At 39.5% G+C, this 17,770-nt stretch overlaps 2 protein-coding genes across 3 annotated transcripts in view; both read right to left on the bottom strand.

Annotated features, from left to right (window-relative positions):
* LOC121935751 (zinc finger and SCAN domain-containing protein 23-like) overlaps positions 1 to 17,770 on the bottom strand; it is a 482,958-nt gene that overhangs the window by 38,614 nt on the left and 426,574 nt on the right. The gene's annotated exons all lie outside the window — the stretch shown is intronic.
* The window catches only part of LOC121933758 (vomeronasal type-2 receptor 26-like), a 25,680-nt gene continuing 11,826 nt past the window's right edge, over positions 3,917 to 17,770 (bottom strand). Inside the window, exons 4-7 of the mRNA XM_042473748.1 lie at positions 10,605 to 10,928; positions 7,606 to 7,833; positions 6,381 to 6,507; positions 3,917 to 4,827 (exon numbers count right to left, since the gene is read on the bottom strand). Of these exons, the coding sequence (XP_042329682.1) occupies positions 3,917 to 4,827; positions 6,381 to 6,507; positions 7,606 to 7,833; positions 10,605 to 10,928 (1,590 nt within the window). The remainder of the gene's footprint in view (positions 4,828 to 6,380; positions 6,508 to 7,605; positions 7,834 to 10,604; positions 10,929 to 17,770) is intronic.

Here is a 17,770-nt window from a genome sequence, read left to right as displayed (position 1 = left end):
TATCCCAAATAGCTGAACTCACGGCAAACTGTGAATTCTGCACAGTTGATGATGGAGCCATACCTGGGGAATCTTGTAGGTATCCATTATGCTGGCTATGTGGATGGAGGTTTCGGAGTCAAGTCCCCCAATGACAGCTACTAAATTCTTTTGAATGCCACAGCTATAGTTGGGGACTGGCCGATGCCAGGTGGAGAGAAGTTCCAGGGTATTCTGATAGGTCATTCTGGCATTGAAGTAGCTGTCATAGATGTGGAATCCTATGGTCATATTAGTTAACACATTGGGATTCTTCTGGATCTCTTTCATAGCAAATATCAAAGCCAAGACATGTTGGTAGTTCTTTGGAATCACACTGCAACGACACTTAACATTATTTTTTAAATGACTCTCCTCTTGAATGCTTTTGAAATGGAACAACTTTTTCTAAGTACCTAACTCCCTCATCAAGTCTATTAATGCATTTTTAGTTTCATGATGTCCATAACCTCAAAAATATAAATTACTAGAAGACTTTATCTAGAATCATAAAAATTGAAAGAAAGTGGTGGAACTTAAAATCAAAGAAATCCACTGGATTCTAAAATTAGCCAGTTAAACACAATATGCCTAAGATTATGGAGTACAGAAGGGAACCTCTGTAATTCAGAACTCCAGGGATCAGGAAAACTGATGCCATTCTATATACAGGTTGAATCTCCATTATGTGAAATTCTGAAATCCAAAGTCTTCCGAAATCCAAAATTTGCTGAGATAGTGACACCTTCACTTTCTGATGATTCAATGCATAGAAACTTGTTTCATGCACAAAATTATTTTAAAAAAATGTTTATAACATTACCTTCAGCCTGTATAAGGTGTATACATAAATGAATTTCATGTTCAGTCTTAGGTCCCATCCCCATGATATCTCATTATGTACATGAAAATATTCCATAATCAGAAAAATTCCAGTATCCAAATATCTTCTGGTTCCAAGGATTTTGCATAAGGGAGACTCAACCTGTGCAATATTCAAAGCATTCTAAACATGACAAGAAAAGGTTGTGGAATGAAAACATGTGGATATTCTTTAGGATGAAGTGCATATAATATTTGATAAGCCTACTACAGCTTGGAATATATTTCTAGCATAAAAAAAGAAAGAGATTACATTCTGGACTTGCTGTTTATTTAGATACGTAGATGTGTGTGTGAATGTGCATTCAAGTTGCCTGTTCACTTACGGTGATCCCACATATTCCATAGGTTTTTCTTAGACAAGGAATATACAGGGATGGTTTTGCCATTCCCTTCCTCTGAACTATAGCCTGCAGCACCAGGTGTTTAATGTTGGTCTCCCATCCAAGTACTAACCAGAGCTGACCCTGCTTAGTTTCTCACATATAATGGTATCTGGTGCCTTTAGGATATTTTAAACAGAGGATGTATGGCCATCTGTCAGGATTGGTTTGATTGTGTATTCCTACTTGATAGCAGCTTGGACTGGATGTTCCTTGTGGTCTCTTCCAACACTAAGATTCTATGATTTAGGGTCTAAATAGGTAGATCAATCTAAAATTATATTTCCATACTCCTAGCATAGCTTTGTGAAAATGAAGGGAAAATATTTTCTTACAAAGGGTCATAAACTGGCTTAGTTTTAGGATGTTCCTTGAAAGGCAAAAGGTCAGCAACATCGAGAAACTGAGATACAATCCCACCAATGACAAGCTCGCCTGGTTGATAGTATTCATGCATGAAAGGCATGGGATAACTCATGTTGCACATAGCTTTGTGTGGCTTGAATTCAGCCAGAGGCAACAGTAAAAAGAGCAGTAAGAAAACTGCTATCCTGAGAGAAGACAGACCCCAAGAATATTGAGAATCCTGAGCAAAGACTTCATGATTGTCATCTAACTTATTGCCATCTACTTTGCAAGTTGATTGCATTGTTATGCTAGCAGTACTTCCTTAATGGCTAAAAAAACTCTAAATTTTAAGATGGAGATTACAAAGGAGGGATGTCTGTCATGCCGTCTTTCCACCAGAGTCTGATCTCGATGTTGCAAGGGTCTCTTATAGACACTTTGAGACAGGTTTGTATAATCCTACTAATGGTCTCTGAAACTCCATGTCAGATATGGAAAGAGGAATAGATTGCAGTGAAGTGAAATAATTACAAAGGTACATAATTTTTCCCCAAGGGTATTATTTCCTTTCTGGCACTTTGAGAGAAAACATGTTTTTCAGCCATCTCTTTGTAAATGGGTTAAGTAATTAGAGGGTCTATGAAACCAAGGAAGGCTGGGGCAAACAGGAGATGATTTTTACTGAAATCCTGTCTCCATATTTGATGCTGATATATGCAGATTCAGAAATCTTTGTGTGTGCATATTGGCCACTGAAGCACATAAAATGTCTGTGTTAACACAGCTGTTTATTTATTTAGAGTATTTATCATTTGCCCATCAACTACAAAGCTTTCCCAAGCAACTTATAGTTGGTTAGTGTGACAGTTTCCTGCCCTCAGACTTACAATCTAAGTAAGATGTAACACACAAAGAAACAAGGATGATGGGTTGGGAATTAAAGACCTTATCACACACATTTTAGTTAGCATTCTGGGCATGGGCAGAGGATGCGCATGGCTGAGGGAGAATGCATTTTACCGCACACCGCACTGTTCTCAAGATAGCCCCATTCTATCAGCTAGCGCCAGGGTGGACCCATTCAGTGTTGAGGCGCAGCATTTTGCTTTGCTGAAAAGCTTCTGCCAGAGAAAAATAGGGTGCCTCAGCACTGAATGGGAATGGCCTGGTGGCAGCTGATCAATTAAGACCACCTTGAGGATAGTGCAGTGTGTGGTAAAATGTGTTCTCCCTTGGCCACGCACATCCTCTGCCCTCGCCCAGAACGCTAATGAAAGTGTGTGCAATAAGATCCTAAGTCCAGCATTTCCTGGAAGCTATCCATGGTGGCACTGTTGCATTCTGTTGGTCCAATTAAACCATGACTGTGGGAGGACCAATGTGATGTGCAACTGCCGAAGTAGACTTTGCCAGACTTGGCCAGTAAACTGCGGCTCATGGTCTGATATGATTCCCTCTGGTGGGCTGTGTAAATGGAAAATGTTATGAAGGCTGGAGAACCCAACTTCTATGATTGCACTGTGCTGGGCAGGGCTTGCAGCAGGTTCCAGACCTAATCCCAACCATAAGTTATGAGATATTAGTTATCTTCATTATTAGGTATCAGTACCTAAGATCCTGCACAGTTGATTCTGATTAGAGTAATATGCTAGACAGCACCCATATATTTTTTGTTTTTGTTAAGGAGGGCACTTTAACTGATCGATGTTCTTGGCCACTATAATTCTTATAGTGATGCGAGATGGGAAGCAATGACTGAGGCCATCAGAAATTCTGTGCAGAAACCTGAAAGACATGGCTCATGAATTGGCAAGCACATAAATTAAACCAACACACCCACCCAAAACTATGTTTTTATGAAGGAGAAGATGAACATAGAAAAGTTGGCAGGCCAGTGCTCTCTGCATGATCTGACTGAGGGAAGCAGATTAACTGCCTCCCTTTTACTGCAATATTATCTTCCAGGCTAAAGCTAAACTTGGTGCCTGACATGGCCAGACATGGCAAATGAAATCTTCCCAAATATTTCTTGCTAATTCTGAATGAGAACAGTATACTAACAGTTTAAAATGCTCCTAACTATACCTCCCAGCAGCTGCTGTCTGAAGCAGATGTCCCATTATGCCCAATGAACACCACCAGTCCTGTGCAATGTACCATCTTTCTTTACTACTTTTTTCTTTGTGTTCTTTATGGAGTCTTACACATGGGAGGTTTGGAACTATCTTGAAACTCATTGGAAAACAAAGAAAATGACTGAAAAGTAGCATAAAGCTAGAGAAGCTTTATGGTATTGATTTCTTTCTTTTCATTAGCTGCTCCTTACAGTTCAGGTCAGGCTTCAGTACAATTATATAGCACTTGGGATAAAAGATACAAACCAGCAGTCCAACACTAGAAGCCAAGATGGAGAAGACCTCAACAGCTACCATGTATTTTCCCTTTGTGCCCAGGTAAGTTGGGACAAAAGAGACCCAAACACTGCAAAAAGCCAACATGCTGAAAGTGATGAACTTGGCTTCATTGAATGTGCTGGGCAATCGCCTGGCAAAGAAAGCCACAACAAAGCTAATGAGAGCCAGGATTCCCATGTACCCCAGAACAATGTGAAACATGATGGGGGATCCTTCATTACATTCTGCCACCATTTCCTCTGAAAAAGAGTGGAAGTCTAAATCTGGGAAAGGAGGAGACGCCCAGAGCCACTCAGCGCAAATCCCTGTTTGAATAAGGCAACAGGAAAGAACCACGGGACATGCCAGCCTTTTTCCCACCCACTTCTTCATTTGGCTTCCTGGCTTTGTGGCCATGAAAGCCAGAACCACGGTGAGGGTTTTGGCCAGGACTGAAGAAACAGCCATTGAAAAGATGACGCTGAAAGAGGCTTGTCGTAGGAGACAGGTAACTGCGTGAGGCTGGCCGATGAAGAGGAAGGAACAGAGGAAGCAGAGGATGAGGGAGATGAGGAGGGTGTAGGTGAGTCCTCGGTTGTTGGCTCTGACAATGGGTGTGTTCTGGTGTTTGATGAATATCCCTAGCACCAAAACTGTGATCAGAGAAAAAATGCAAGCCACGGAAGATAAAGCAACTCCCAGAGTTTCTTGATAAGAGAGAAATGTTAGAAACTTTGGAAGGCATTGGATGTGATCTTTGTTTGGGTACTGGTCTTGTGGGCATTTGGAACAGTCATCCATATCTGAAGAAAAAAATACATGTGATAGTAAAACCAATGAAATATAATAAGGAGTTAGTTTAGCAATAGCAAGTACATTTCTATACTGCTTACTGGTGTACTAAGCAGTTTACAAAGTGCAAGCTAATTGCCCCCAAAAGCTGGGTACTCATTTTAGCAACCTACAGAAGGATGCCAGGCTGAGTCAACTCAGAGTTCCTGGCTGGTATGTTCTGGTGATAAGAGAGAAAAGTTAGAATTGTAGGAAGGCACTGGATATGATCTTTGTTTGGATACTAGTCTTCTGGTCATTTGGAACAGTCATCCATATCTGAAGAAAAGAATACATGTGACATTAAGACCAAGTGAAAAATAATTAGTTCCTCTCTTCCTAATTTAATTTTTTTCTTATTTTATATCAGTTTAAAACAGCATGAAATCATGTAAATTGTCTACAGGAACATCAACAACTTGAACAGTTTTAAACCAATTAGATCAGTTTAAAATTGTGTACCTGTACAGATTTGGACAAATGTGTAAGAACCCATATCCTTTACAAGCCAGGTGCAAAATGAAGCCACTGGTGGGACATTTCATTATCTGGATACCAGATAAGAGAAGGCCCTGTCCCACTACCTTGCTTAATGTACAGCTTGCATTGGTGGGACACAGAGGAGAGCTCTTTTGGACCCCTGTGAGTTATGGATCTTCCAATAAGAATGCTATTTTGAATGGATCCTTCAGTACACAAGTACTCCCTATATAAATATTAAGCCACTGATTAGTAGAATTGACAAAAAATAGTGGCAGGGACAGTCAGGAAGCTTACTGTAGTGATTAGCCCCCTTCATAATCCCCCTATTCAGCAGGAAAATAATTTTTTTCTGCTAAGCATCATACACTGAAAGTAGGAAAAATAATTTGAATTTTGGTTGTAAAAGGATCGAAAATAGGTTGTGGTGAAGTCCTGCTAGTGACTGAGAAGATTCACATCCTTATCTGACCAATTGCACATGTGAAGGAACTCAGCCATTTTACCTATTTTATCTTAATCTAAGTAAAGTTGGAGAAATCAAAATGTGATTGTTGTTACACAGCACAGTCTGCTTCAGTGCTATCTAAACTAATAGGCTTCACTTTACAGCTTTTAATGCTGTGTGGTGCTGTCTCTAAGGTTTGTGTATAGTCTCTAAATGCATTTTAATGCTTTTAACTTTATAAATAGTTTGATCATTTTTAAAATAACTGTCATAGACTTTTGTTGAAATCTTTGTATGTTTTTTTAATCCTCATCAATTGCTTGCATGTTTAAAGAGCATTTGTTATTGCTGTTGCTTTTCAAGCTGTTTCCAACTATGGTGACCCTATCATGGAGTTTTCTTGGCAAGTTTCTTCAGAGGGGGTGTGCCAAAGCCATCCTCTGAGGCTGAGAGAGTGTGACTTGCCCAAGGTCACTCACTGGCTTTACATGGCTGAGCCGGGATTAGAACCCTGGTCTTCAGAATCATAGTCCAGTGTTCAAACCAATACACCAAGCTGGCTCTTAGACAATGCAAACTGAAAATTAGATCTCTTACCTTTCGTATCAGAAATCTTCCCTTGTGGACATGGAGCACAATCGTAACAACAAAATGGTGCCCCTTCCTTCTTCTGTCTTCTGTACCCTGGATGGCAGTTGTCATTGCACACAGCACGGGGTAAGCTCTGTCCATAAAAAATGGAAAAAATGTGGCTTTTCTACTGCCAGTTAATATAACTTGATGTGATATCATTTCCTAAGACTGGTCTACATCTCAGTTTTGTATCCTATGAACTGCCATTGAACTGCCATTGCCCAAAGTAGTATTTCTTGAGGCCAGTCGTCCCCAAAAATTGTAACTTAAAGATACCTGCAAGGCAGAATGTTTTTGTGACACCCCACTGGTGACATCCAATTTTGTGACATTCCATTGAACTTACATAATCAAAACTCACTTTTTGGATTGTTGTAGAGGTTGGAATTCACTACTGACTGTGCAATGAACAAACATTTCTTCCCCCAAACCCACCTTTTCACAGCTGCAGCCTCCTGAACCTAACCATTTCCTGGTGAACTGCCTTGGAACAGTGGAATGTTCTTTGTCAGTGTTTAAGCAGAAGTTGAATGGACATCTTTCAGGAGTGCTGCATGGCAAGAGGTTGGACAAGGTGGGCCTTGTGACACCTTCCAATTCTAACGTTATATGATCCTGTGAATATTGCACCTTTTTACAGTTGGCTATGTAGGAATGCCTCTTATGTAGTCTTGCACCATATTTTTCAGTCCTTGTTTCACTGGCAAAGATTCTCAGCCAGATCTTTGCCAGTTTTGTCTGAACAACACTGCTTGTCTATTGACAGAAGCAAACAGTTATGATTCTCTGCCCACTGCAGATTCACCCCTTTTGCAGATCTGCACTCTTAAACATGATTTTAAAAGCACCTGACTACAAAATAAAATACTTTCATAATTTCTAGACCAGAATCAGTGGTGTCCAAAAAAGAGAGAGAAGTGTTTCATGCTTATGGGTATTGGATTATTCTGCTGTTGAATTTTCTTAGAACCTATAGGAAGATCAGAAGAGCCAGCATGGTGAAGTGATTTGAATGTTGGTTTATGACTCTGGAGACCAGGATTTGATTCCCCACTTGGCCATGGAAAATCTTGGCCAAGTCATACACACTCAGCCCTAGAGAACTTCATGATAAATTTGCGTTAAGGTTGCTGTAAGTTGGAAATGATTTGAAAGCACACAACAGCAGCAACAAATAGGAAAATCCCACCTGGTTTATTCCTCTGTGCCATGTAATGATCGTCTTGTTAATGGTGACCTCTTTGTCTGGCAAACCTTTGGGATCGATCATCCCAACTTTGATTCTAATGATGGATTGGTTTGGGAAGGTGACCCAGTTGATAATGTCAAATCCAGCTTCCAGTTCACCATTGCTATTAAAAGAGATCTCATCTCCAGCACTGTTGTTAAATGAGGTTCTTCTTAGAAAAGGGTGAAGCTACAAAGTAGGAAATAAAAGGCAGTCTTTAACATTCAGTGAAAAGGGATAACAACTGTGGGTTCTTCTTCTTTTTTTTAAAGGAGAATTGTTTAAGTTATTGCTTCTCTCATTCTTGAAAAGAGTCATACTTTAACATCACCTTCCCCAGAACTAGAACATTGTAAAATAGGGACTATTTTCCAGTTTGGCATAAGGTCCTGAGTCTCTCAGTGAGTTTCTATAGTGCATGGATGGGGAAGGTCTATAAAATTCACCAAAGGGATGCTGATCCTATGGGAAGTTAACGTGAAACATAAATCTGAATCATTTTGTAACTAGCTGGCTAAAAAGAAGGCATAACAGAGATACAGTTGTTATGGGAAACTGCTGATGATCTCAACACACTAAATACATTTCTAACTGTCTGCCTGCTCCCTTATGTTCAAATTTTAAAATTCTAACTAGATATCCCATCACAACTATCTCATGGGAAACCATGGAAAGAATACGGTAAAAAAAGTGGTTGTGGTTGTTGTGTGCCTTCAAGTCAATTCCAACCTATGATGATCCAATCAAAGGGTTTTCTTGGAAAGATTTATTCAGAGGCAGTTTCCTATTGCTCTTCTCTAAGACTGAGGGAGTATGACTTGCCAGGGTTACCCAGTGGGTTTCATGGCTAAATAGGGTTTTGAACCCTGATCTCTCAGAATCCTAGTCCAACACTCAACCCACTAAACCATGCTGGTTCCATTGTTAACCACTAAAAAAAAACCCATCTCCATACTAGTGCAATACCCAAAAGCTCATTAAAATGCATCAGAAATCTCTAGACCCATCTAATAGGCAACATGGGGAAAGCATGACTTGATACTGAAGCCATGGAGTCTGTATGATCACAGCCTGGAATACAAGAGAAGGAATCTGTCACATGTAATGTGATGCAGTTTTTATCTGAAATCTGTCCCTAGAACTTCTGGAAGAGAGACAGGGAAGCTTGAATCCCCATCATTAAAATATACAATCCAGATGCCTTCTTAAAGTTTCTGTATTATGGGAGAAGCACACCAGCCCCTTTGTTACGAGAATTCCAATGAAAACTAAAAAGTCTTTCAATTAACATAGCATTTAATTAATTCACTTCTTGAACTTCAAGCAGCTGTCTGCTTGCAAGCAGGATAAGCCCTGCAATGTAGCCCTGTAACATAGACTATTCTGTTCAAAGGTAGGAATTCTGTTCAAAACTAGGAATTCCAAAATCAGAACCTCTAGATCCGAGGAACACCGAACAAGGAAGTCACAGAGCAAAATAAGAAACAATCTCAGGTTATATATATCAGGTGTCACAGAATGAATCCTGACTACAAACAACTAGCAAAAAGCCACAGTGTTAGACTGTTGTGAAGTTGAAGGCTTTCATGGCTGGCATCCATAGTTTTTTGTGGGTTTTTCAGGCTATGTGGCCATGTTCTAGAAGAAACTCTTCTAGAACATGGCCACATAGCCTGAAAAACCTACAAAAACTATGTTAGACTGTTGTTTATGAGATGTGGTTGAACTGAAGATTATATGCTGCTGTTGCTGCTGCCATCAAAGATGCCACCCAAGAGTCAGCTGTGGAACATTTTAGTTTAGGTCTCCCTCCTGGCTCTGCCTCTGCCATTATGTCCACTTTAACACCTCCAGAGTAGCTAGTTGGGGAAAAGGCTCTATGCAATAAAGATTTGGGTGGGCCAAAAGCACAGCTGCCACGCTGTTTGTTTGTTATTTTCCTACACATGAGTAATGTATGAACAGTGCTATAAGTGCACTTCATCTTTATTTGCATTTATGGATGGATTGAAGGGATCATGTATAACAAGAAGAAAGGGAATATATTTCTAAAGAAACTGTTTGACCTGGAAGATGGAAAGCAATTTATGGGTTGGGGTACCTCTAGCATTTTGAAGATAAGGAAGAGAGATTATTTCCAGTAAACAACATTTGAAGATATGAATACTCTCTCCAAACAAGGCTGTCATATACTTTAGTTCTCTTTAGTGGCGGCTGGTGGAGCCAATGTCAGTGGGTCAGTGAATCCACTCTGGCTTCTAATTTGGATTATAAGGGAGTTATCCAAAGTGTTGGATTTATTTTGGGATTGGGGTCTGCCACCTTGGAGAGCTCCTTTAAAGGACAATCTAAAACCCAGAATGGTTCTACCAGTCATTTCTGATATCCTGATAGCAAGAGAGAAAGCATTCAGTTGAATAAATTACCTGCCAATGTTTCAGTTGAAAAGGCTCACACCTTTTTCCATTTGTGACTGATCTGTGTTTGGGTCTGGATGAGCACATAGCACATAAAGCATGCACTATAGCATGGACAGTATTGTAGATACTGTAACTTTGGCCAGTCATGCCTATTTCAAAAAATAACCCCGGAAGGTTCTCCAGTTTCTCATCTCCACTACAGCTTTTCATGTTTTCCCCATCCATATTAGAGAATGGCAATGAACAGCTGAAAGCCTGCTCCCAAAAGACCCTGATGAAACCATCACCATCTGGATTGTGAGGATTTAGGAGCCGAATGAATTTTTGAAAATCAACCAGCTTGCTAGAGTGAATTGCAAAGGATAATGCACCATGAAAGACTTGTGTATCCAAACCAGCATAAAACTTGAGGGATGAGAAAGCCCATTCAGCAGTCATAATCCACACCTTACTTAAAGTTGTCTCTTCCAAATTACCTATTTTTCCAAGAGGTATGAATGCTGTGAAAGCAAACACAGTTTGAATATGTGCATTTATGACAATAATATTGGTTATATTTAGAAGAGATGTCATGTTCTCAGCGTGTTTCATGAGGTACCACAGGTCAAACACAGTAGACATGACTGGGATTCTTTCAGTGAAAGCAGTACAGATGCCACTTGGTAAAAGCACTGATGTCAATGTTTGCAGGAAGTGTATTCCTTTTTCATCTTCCATTGCAATGACGCCAACCCATATCCACTTGAAATGCAGAAGTAGTTGGACTATCCCATTGTACTGAAGGACCTCTTTCGGGACCATTTGGTAGATGGAAGGTAAACTGGTTGTATCACCTATCACTGGAACAAGAAAGCTGTATGTGACCTATGGAAAAACAAATATTTTAATATACGCAGGCAAAGACTGTAGTAACATATTACTGGATGATTGGCAACCTTCTAGTGACATATAGATGTGTACACTGCATTATCCTTGCCCTATACAAGTATACCTCAAAGCAGAATAGCATCCTAAGTCCACAAAACAGCGATACCTTTATGGGACCAACCAAAATGCACAAAATATATCATGCAAGCTTTTAAAGCTCCACTGGCTTTTTCGGCAGGGAAAGGTGTTAAAACAATATAAGAAAAAGAAAAAATTGATAATAATAATAATGTTAATACTAATGATGATGATGTTATAGTCACAGGCCTAAATGTTTTCGTAAAAGTTATTGTACTTTGCTGCATGGCCAACACAGCTACCTCTGGATATGTTTTCAGGTATACCACAATTAATGATGTAGATGTATTCCTGGACTTTACTTCTTTAACAGAAACTTTGATTTTTTAGTATACCAGGGTAGCTGATGAAACAGGCTAATTAGCTTTGCCCTTTTCTCAGTAAGTGATTCTAGAGGCAGCTGTTTACCTTGCTTGCTGTACTCAAGTGATGCACACAAAGCTACACAGTAGAATCCCATTCTTTCCCAAGTCAAGCTTTATTGCATTGCTTATTGCAGATACAGTGTTACATTCCAACACTGTCTGTCTTTCTGCAGCCCTCCTTTACCAGCCTCCCCAGTCTAGGGAAGGGGAAAACCTTCCAGACAGACAAAGGACAAGAAAAAGGTGCACTTGGCTGGACTCCCATAAAAAAGACTTTATTAGAGACTTTGGAGTTTATTACATGCAAAACTGGGATTTAAAGTGAACTCCTCCCCCCCCCCCCTGCAAACATGGATTTATTATTAGACGACATTTGGGTTAACCCAACATTAACCCGGACCGAAAGTAGAAAAGACACACAAAAGTGCAGTTGATTTTCAGACTTCACTGCTGTTAAGCTGCATTAATATGACATTAACACAGCCAGAAAGTAGACAAAACATGATTCTTTTTTACTTCCGGAAAATACCGAATGTAAAAATGCTTTGTAAATGGTTAAAAAAAAAAAAAACAACTACAGAGAGCTTCTTGCACTATTACAGAATTTTCTTTTTCCATGGCTGTTTTTTCTTTCAACAGAAAGTGGATACTTTGAGCTCTATTTCATTTCCTCCTCCCTTCTTTATTATTATGACATTGGTGGTTATGATTATTATAAAAGGTACTTTACAATCTTGCCAATGCCATGTCAGCTGTCAGTGGAGTCTCAGTCTGTTCCAGTTTCAACTCTAAACTTTAAAGAAACTATCCAAGATGCAGAACCAATTTTTTTTTGGGGGGGGGATTTAGTACCTTCACAGCTCTTTCAAAGTCGGGATGAAAAAGTGGGGGTACTTACCATACTAACTTGCACTGACCCAAAGTTCAGTTTTTATTCCCTCACCTGTTGTTGTTGTATGCCTTCAGGTTGTTTCCAACTTATGGTAACCCTAAGGCAAACCTATTGTGGGGTTTGCTTGGAAGATTTGCACAGAAGGGCTTTGATTTTGGCCTCCTCTGAGGGTAAGAGAGTGCGACTCCATGGCTGAACAGGGATTCGGACCCTAGTCTCCAGAGTTGTAGTCCAGTGCTCAAACCACTACACCCTGCTGACTCTCTGTCTCTCACCTACTCAGTAGGAATAAAACATGCCATAGTGTAAACTCTATATGCTTTATGAGCTTTTCTTACCTGTGGAATCTTGTAGATCCCTATTATGTTTGTAATGTAGGTGGAGGTTTCAGAATCAAGTCCTCCAATGACAGCTACCAGCTTCTTTTGGATGTCACAGCTGTAGTTTGGGATATGTCTATCCCAGGTGGAGACAAATTTCAGGGTATTCTGATATGTCATCCTTGCATCAAAGTAACTGTCATAGATATGGAACCCTAAGGTCATGTTGGGTAGTTTGTTGGGGTTCTCCTGGATCTCTTTCACAGCAAATACCAAAGCCAAGACATGCTGGTAGTGCTTTGGAATAGCACTGCAATGACAGTTTTGTGAAGTGTTAGTTGAATCTAATCTTTCTTGTTATTGAGTATTTGCTTCAGAAAATGCACCTTTCTTCATAAAACTATCACAGTATATATCCTTTTAATATTTTAATGAGATAAAACATAATAACCTGACAGTAGAAACTGAGAAATGTATTAAGGTATTTAATTTCTATGCAACCTTTCTCCCAGAAATATAGTGGAAGTTCATGCCACTTAAAACAAATCTACCTCATTCTGAAGTCAAAGCAAATAAATATGAACATGTGGCAGAGTGCCTTATACAATGTAGAGGGGAATAACAATTTATTAATTCCAGAGTTATAATCTAAAAACATTTAAGATCAAATATGGATGGGATACTAAAACTGAGAATGGCAGACCGAGAAGTTTGCTTCAAAAGAAATAGTAATAAAATTGTGAAAGAGAGAGAGAAATATTGTTAAAACAAAGCAATACAGAATACAACTGTATGGTGCTATGATTCAATGAAGTTTAAAGAGAAGATAAAGAAACAATGTGGGTAGCATTTACAAGGAACTACTAAACTCTATAAGCCCACCTACATTCCTGGTGAAAAGTAAATAGATATTTAAATATAATATCATATCAAATTGATGGACAGGTAAATCTATTTAAAATTATATTTTATATATAGCCTTGCTTGGTGAATATGATGGGAAATTTTTTTTCTTACATAAGTTCATCAGTAGGATTAGTTTTGGGGTGTTCCGTGAAAGATAAAAGATCAGCAACGGAGAAAAGCTGAGATACAATCCCACCAATGACAAGGTCCCCTGGTTGATAGTATTCATGCAGGACAGGAGCATGATTGCTAATGTCGCAGATAGCGCGATGTGCTGTCGACTCATTAAGATGGAGCAGCAACAGTAAAAGCAGCAATGAGAAAAGAGGCATTTTGATAGTTCATGTGTCCACTTTGCACAACATGATTCTCATCCAACTCATTGTCATCTATTGTGCAGGAAAGGTTGCACCACTCTGCTTTTAGTGTTTCTTAATCCCTCAGTAAAATAATAAATAACCTATAGAGATGCAGTAGTTAAGACACCAGTTCTGATGATCGGAAGATCAGAAGGCTGGCAGTTTGAGGCCCGAGTGCTGCATAATGGAGTGAGCTCCCGTCACTAGTTCAAGCTTCTGCCAACCTAGCAGTTCAAATGCATGGAAATGCAAGTAGATAAATAAATGCCACTTAAGTAATAAGGTAACAGCATTTGGTGCAGTCATGCTGGCCACATGACGACTGGAGTAGTTCTTAGACAACACTGGCTCTATGGCTTAGTAACGGAGATGAGCACCACCCACTACAGTTGGTTATGTCAAGACATTCATGTCAAGGAACTACCTTTACCTTTTTATAGAATCTGAAGGAAAAATTCCCAAAGGAAGGCTTGCTAACATGCTGCATGTCTCTTAGGGCTAGGCTGGAAAATTACAAGGATATTTTATTTCCACTGTCAGACTTGTGTGATCATATGAATGGCCTCTGAAAACCTATGTCAGCTTTTGAAATGACGATGACGATGATATTATATTTATTTCTATCCCACATTTTCCCCAGATCAGGACTCAAAGTAGCTTACAACAATTTTTAAAAAATCACTAAAAATCCACAAGATACAAAAATTAAAACAAGATTAAACAATAAAAGAAAACTCAACAGGGTATGTTCCCCTGTTTCTCAGGAAGAATGGTTTATTATAGTCATTTGTTATAATTACAAAAGCTCATAATCACCTCCCCAAAGTATTATATAGGGCACTTTGTTTTTTTGAGACACCATTAAAATAAACATATTTTCTAACTAGTTTACTTAGGGATGGACTCTTTTTCTCTATGTCACTAGGGGTCCATGAAACCAATGATTTTAAAGTTGTTAAAATCCTCAAGAGTCTCGAAGAAAAATTCTCACTGCAGTCACAGCTCCTGACTATATCCTAAAGCAACTGATCCAAGTATTTTAATTCTTTTACTTTCCCCCTTCATTAGCTGTTCTCTGTTATTCAACTCAGACCTCAGTACAATGATGTAGAATTTGGGGGGAAGGATGCAATCCCGCAGCCCAGCTCCCAAGACTAATATGGAGAAAATCTCCATGGCCACCATATATTTGCCTCTGGTGCAGCTGTAAACTGGAACAAAGGACAACTAACCACTGCAAAACACCAAAATGCTGAATATGATTAACTTGGCTTCATTGAAACTGTTTGGTAATGTCCTGGTTAGAAAAGCCACAGGGAAGCTGGTAAAGGCTAGGAATCCAAGATAGACAAGAACACAGTAAACTGCAGTGATGTATCCAAGTCTTTTAGTCCAAGTCTCAAGTGAAGTCTAAAGTTTCTACCTTCAAGTCTCAAGTCAAATCTCAAATCTTGCAAGATACTTTCAAATTAAATCTCCAGTCAAGTCTCAAGTCTGGGAGCCAACTTTAAATGCATGGTGTGTTTTTTGGAGAGGAACAGCAGATGTATTAGGTAATGGGCTTGAGGCAGAGGTTGAGGTCTGCTCAGACGTCTGTCACTGCTGCACATCAGAGGAAATCTAAAGCTTTTCAGAAGTTTAGAAGGAGCCTTCCACCCCAAGCCTTCAGCCTAATGCATTTGCTCTTCCTTTCCAAGAAATGTGCCCTGTGTTCTGGGGGCGAATCATGCCTCCTGGTTGAAGTGAAAGGCACCAGCTAGTTAGTCAGTAAAATATACAAGTCTCAAGTTGAGTCATTGTGTCATTTTTGCCAAGTCAAGAACAAGTCAAGTCATAGAAGCAACTTTACATCACTGGTAAACTGTAGCAATTGATTCTTTATTACACTCTAATAAAATGTCTTCAGTGATCGAGTGCATATCAGAATGTGGAAATAGTGGAGAGGTTGCCAGCTATATTGTATAAATACTTGCTTGAATAAGGGGGCAGGAAAGAACTATGGAGTTGGCCAGGCTTGGTATCCCAAGATCACCCTTCCATGCAGCCACCTCCTTTTGATATCAAAATAATATGAAAGGGCTATCTGAAGGCATGTAGCCATAAAGGTGCTCTTAACGTAGAAGAAGCCTTCCCTACCATATGGAGGTATGGAAATATGGGACCATCTGGGAGGCTGAGCATGGGATTTTTTTAACCAAACAGAGCATAACAACTACTACAACAACAACAAGAAAGATAAAATCTGGAGAAATGTATGGAACAGAAATTAAGAAAACAACATATAGATATACATAGTGGGAACAGATTTAGATTGTAAGCCTGAGGGCAGGGAACTGTCTGATTAAAAATAATATTGTAAGCCACCCTGAGAACCATTAGGGCTGAAGGGCGGGATATAAATACCTAAATAAATAAATAAATAAATAAACATGTAACCAAGAGAGATCTCTGAAGATCGGAATCCGCAAAAGCCCCTCATTGATAAAAATCATTGTGTGCATGATATCTAGTGTTTGCAAGTAAGCAGAGGTTCAAGAGTGTCCCCTTTCAGGTGTTCAAAAACCTATTGGAATAAACAATTGTAGCCTGCCAATGGAAGGACAGCAAATAGAGGGGCTTTCTAGCTTCCCTAGGAAAGGAGTTCTAGGACTATCAAAGAATTTCTTCCACACAATTCACAACTTTCTGTATTTATGTCTGCACTGAATCAGGATTGTATGGCCACACATGTATGTGTTATGCATATGTGGATATTTTTGTGTTACGTCTCTTGACATTCTCCTTACCCTAATTTCCTGCCCTCTTTTTCCTCTGGCCTTTCATTGAGTGTGCACACCACCTCTTATCTCTTCTTCCCAGTACTTTTCACAAGCTAGCAAGAAATTTATTGGCCATCTTTTCCAAAAAACAGTCCCAAAGCACTAACGTAAAAAGACTTCATGATGATTTAGCACAAACAAATCCCCTCTCCCCTAAATTGGCTGCAACTTACAGCAGTCCAAATACCTCTGTTTCCCTCTGAAGTCTCTCTCAAAATGGTGTCAGGGAATAATAAACCTCAATAAGCCTGTACCTGGTTAAACCATCTGTGCCAAGTGACAACATCCTCCTTAATGGTGACTCATTACTCTGAGGGAACAAGAGCATCAATCTTTCCAACTTTCACTTTGTGAAAGGATTGGTTTGGGGGGAAAGACCCAATTGATGGCATCAGAACCATCTACCAATTTTCCATTTTGGCCAAAAGCAAACACATCTCCAGTAGAGTTGTGAAATGCAACCGTTCTCAGAAATGGTGCAGCTAGATTGAAACAGGAATAAGACACGTTAGGAAAGAGGTGTGCCATGAATTAAATCACTGGCATGAAGAATGATATTCTTCAGCATATATTAAGACTCAGCAACTTTCAGATGCCGAGAAATTGACTATTAATGTTTGGCATGATGAAACGATCTTTTCCATGGATTAGTTAGACTTGGAAGGGCCGGCAGGTGGCACTGCCAAGTAGGAAAGTGGGAGAGTTTTATTCAATTCCTTTTTTTAAATAAGACTTTTTCAAATAAATAATGTCTATATTAAATTAAGAGAAAGAGAATGAAACCAGCTTGAAGAAGAAAGTGAAACTGGCAGATAAGCAGTAGGTTTTAAGTGTTGGTTGTTGTTGTGTGCCTTCAAGTCCTTTCAGATATATGGCGACCCTAAGGTGACCATATCATGGATTTTCTTGGCAAGATTTGTCCAAAGGAGATCTGCTACCAAGAGCCCTTCAAAGGGTAGCATTATTGTCAGTTCAGCCATGATATGTCTGAGACGGGAGCTGTGTGCAAGCACTAGTGGGGCTCTTTAATTTCCTGTGAG

This window comes from Sceloporus undulatus, chromosome 6 (assembly GCF_019175285.1).
Source record: "Sceloporus undulatus isolate JIND9_A2432 ecotype Alabama chromosome 6, SceUnd_v1.1, whole genome shotgun sequence".
NCBI classification, from domain to species: domain Eukaryota; kingdom Metazoa; phylum Chordata; class Lepidosauria; order Squamata; family Phrynosomatidae; genus Sceloporus; species Sceloporus undulatus.
The sequence above is the reverse complement of the archived record's forward strand: the minus strand, read 5'-3'. Positions and strand labels throughout refer to the sequence as shown.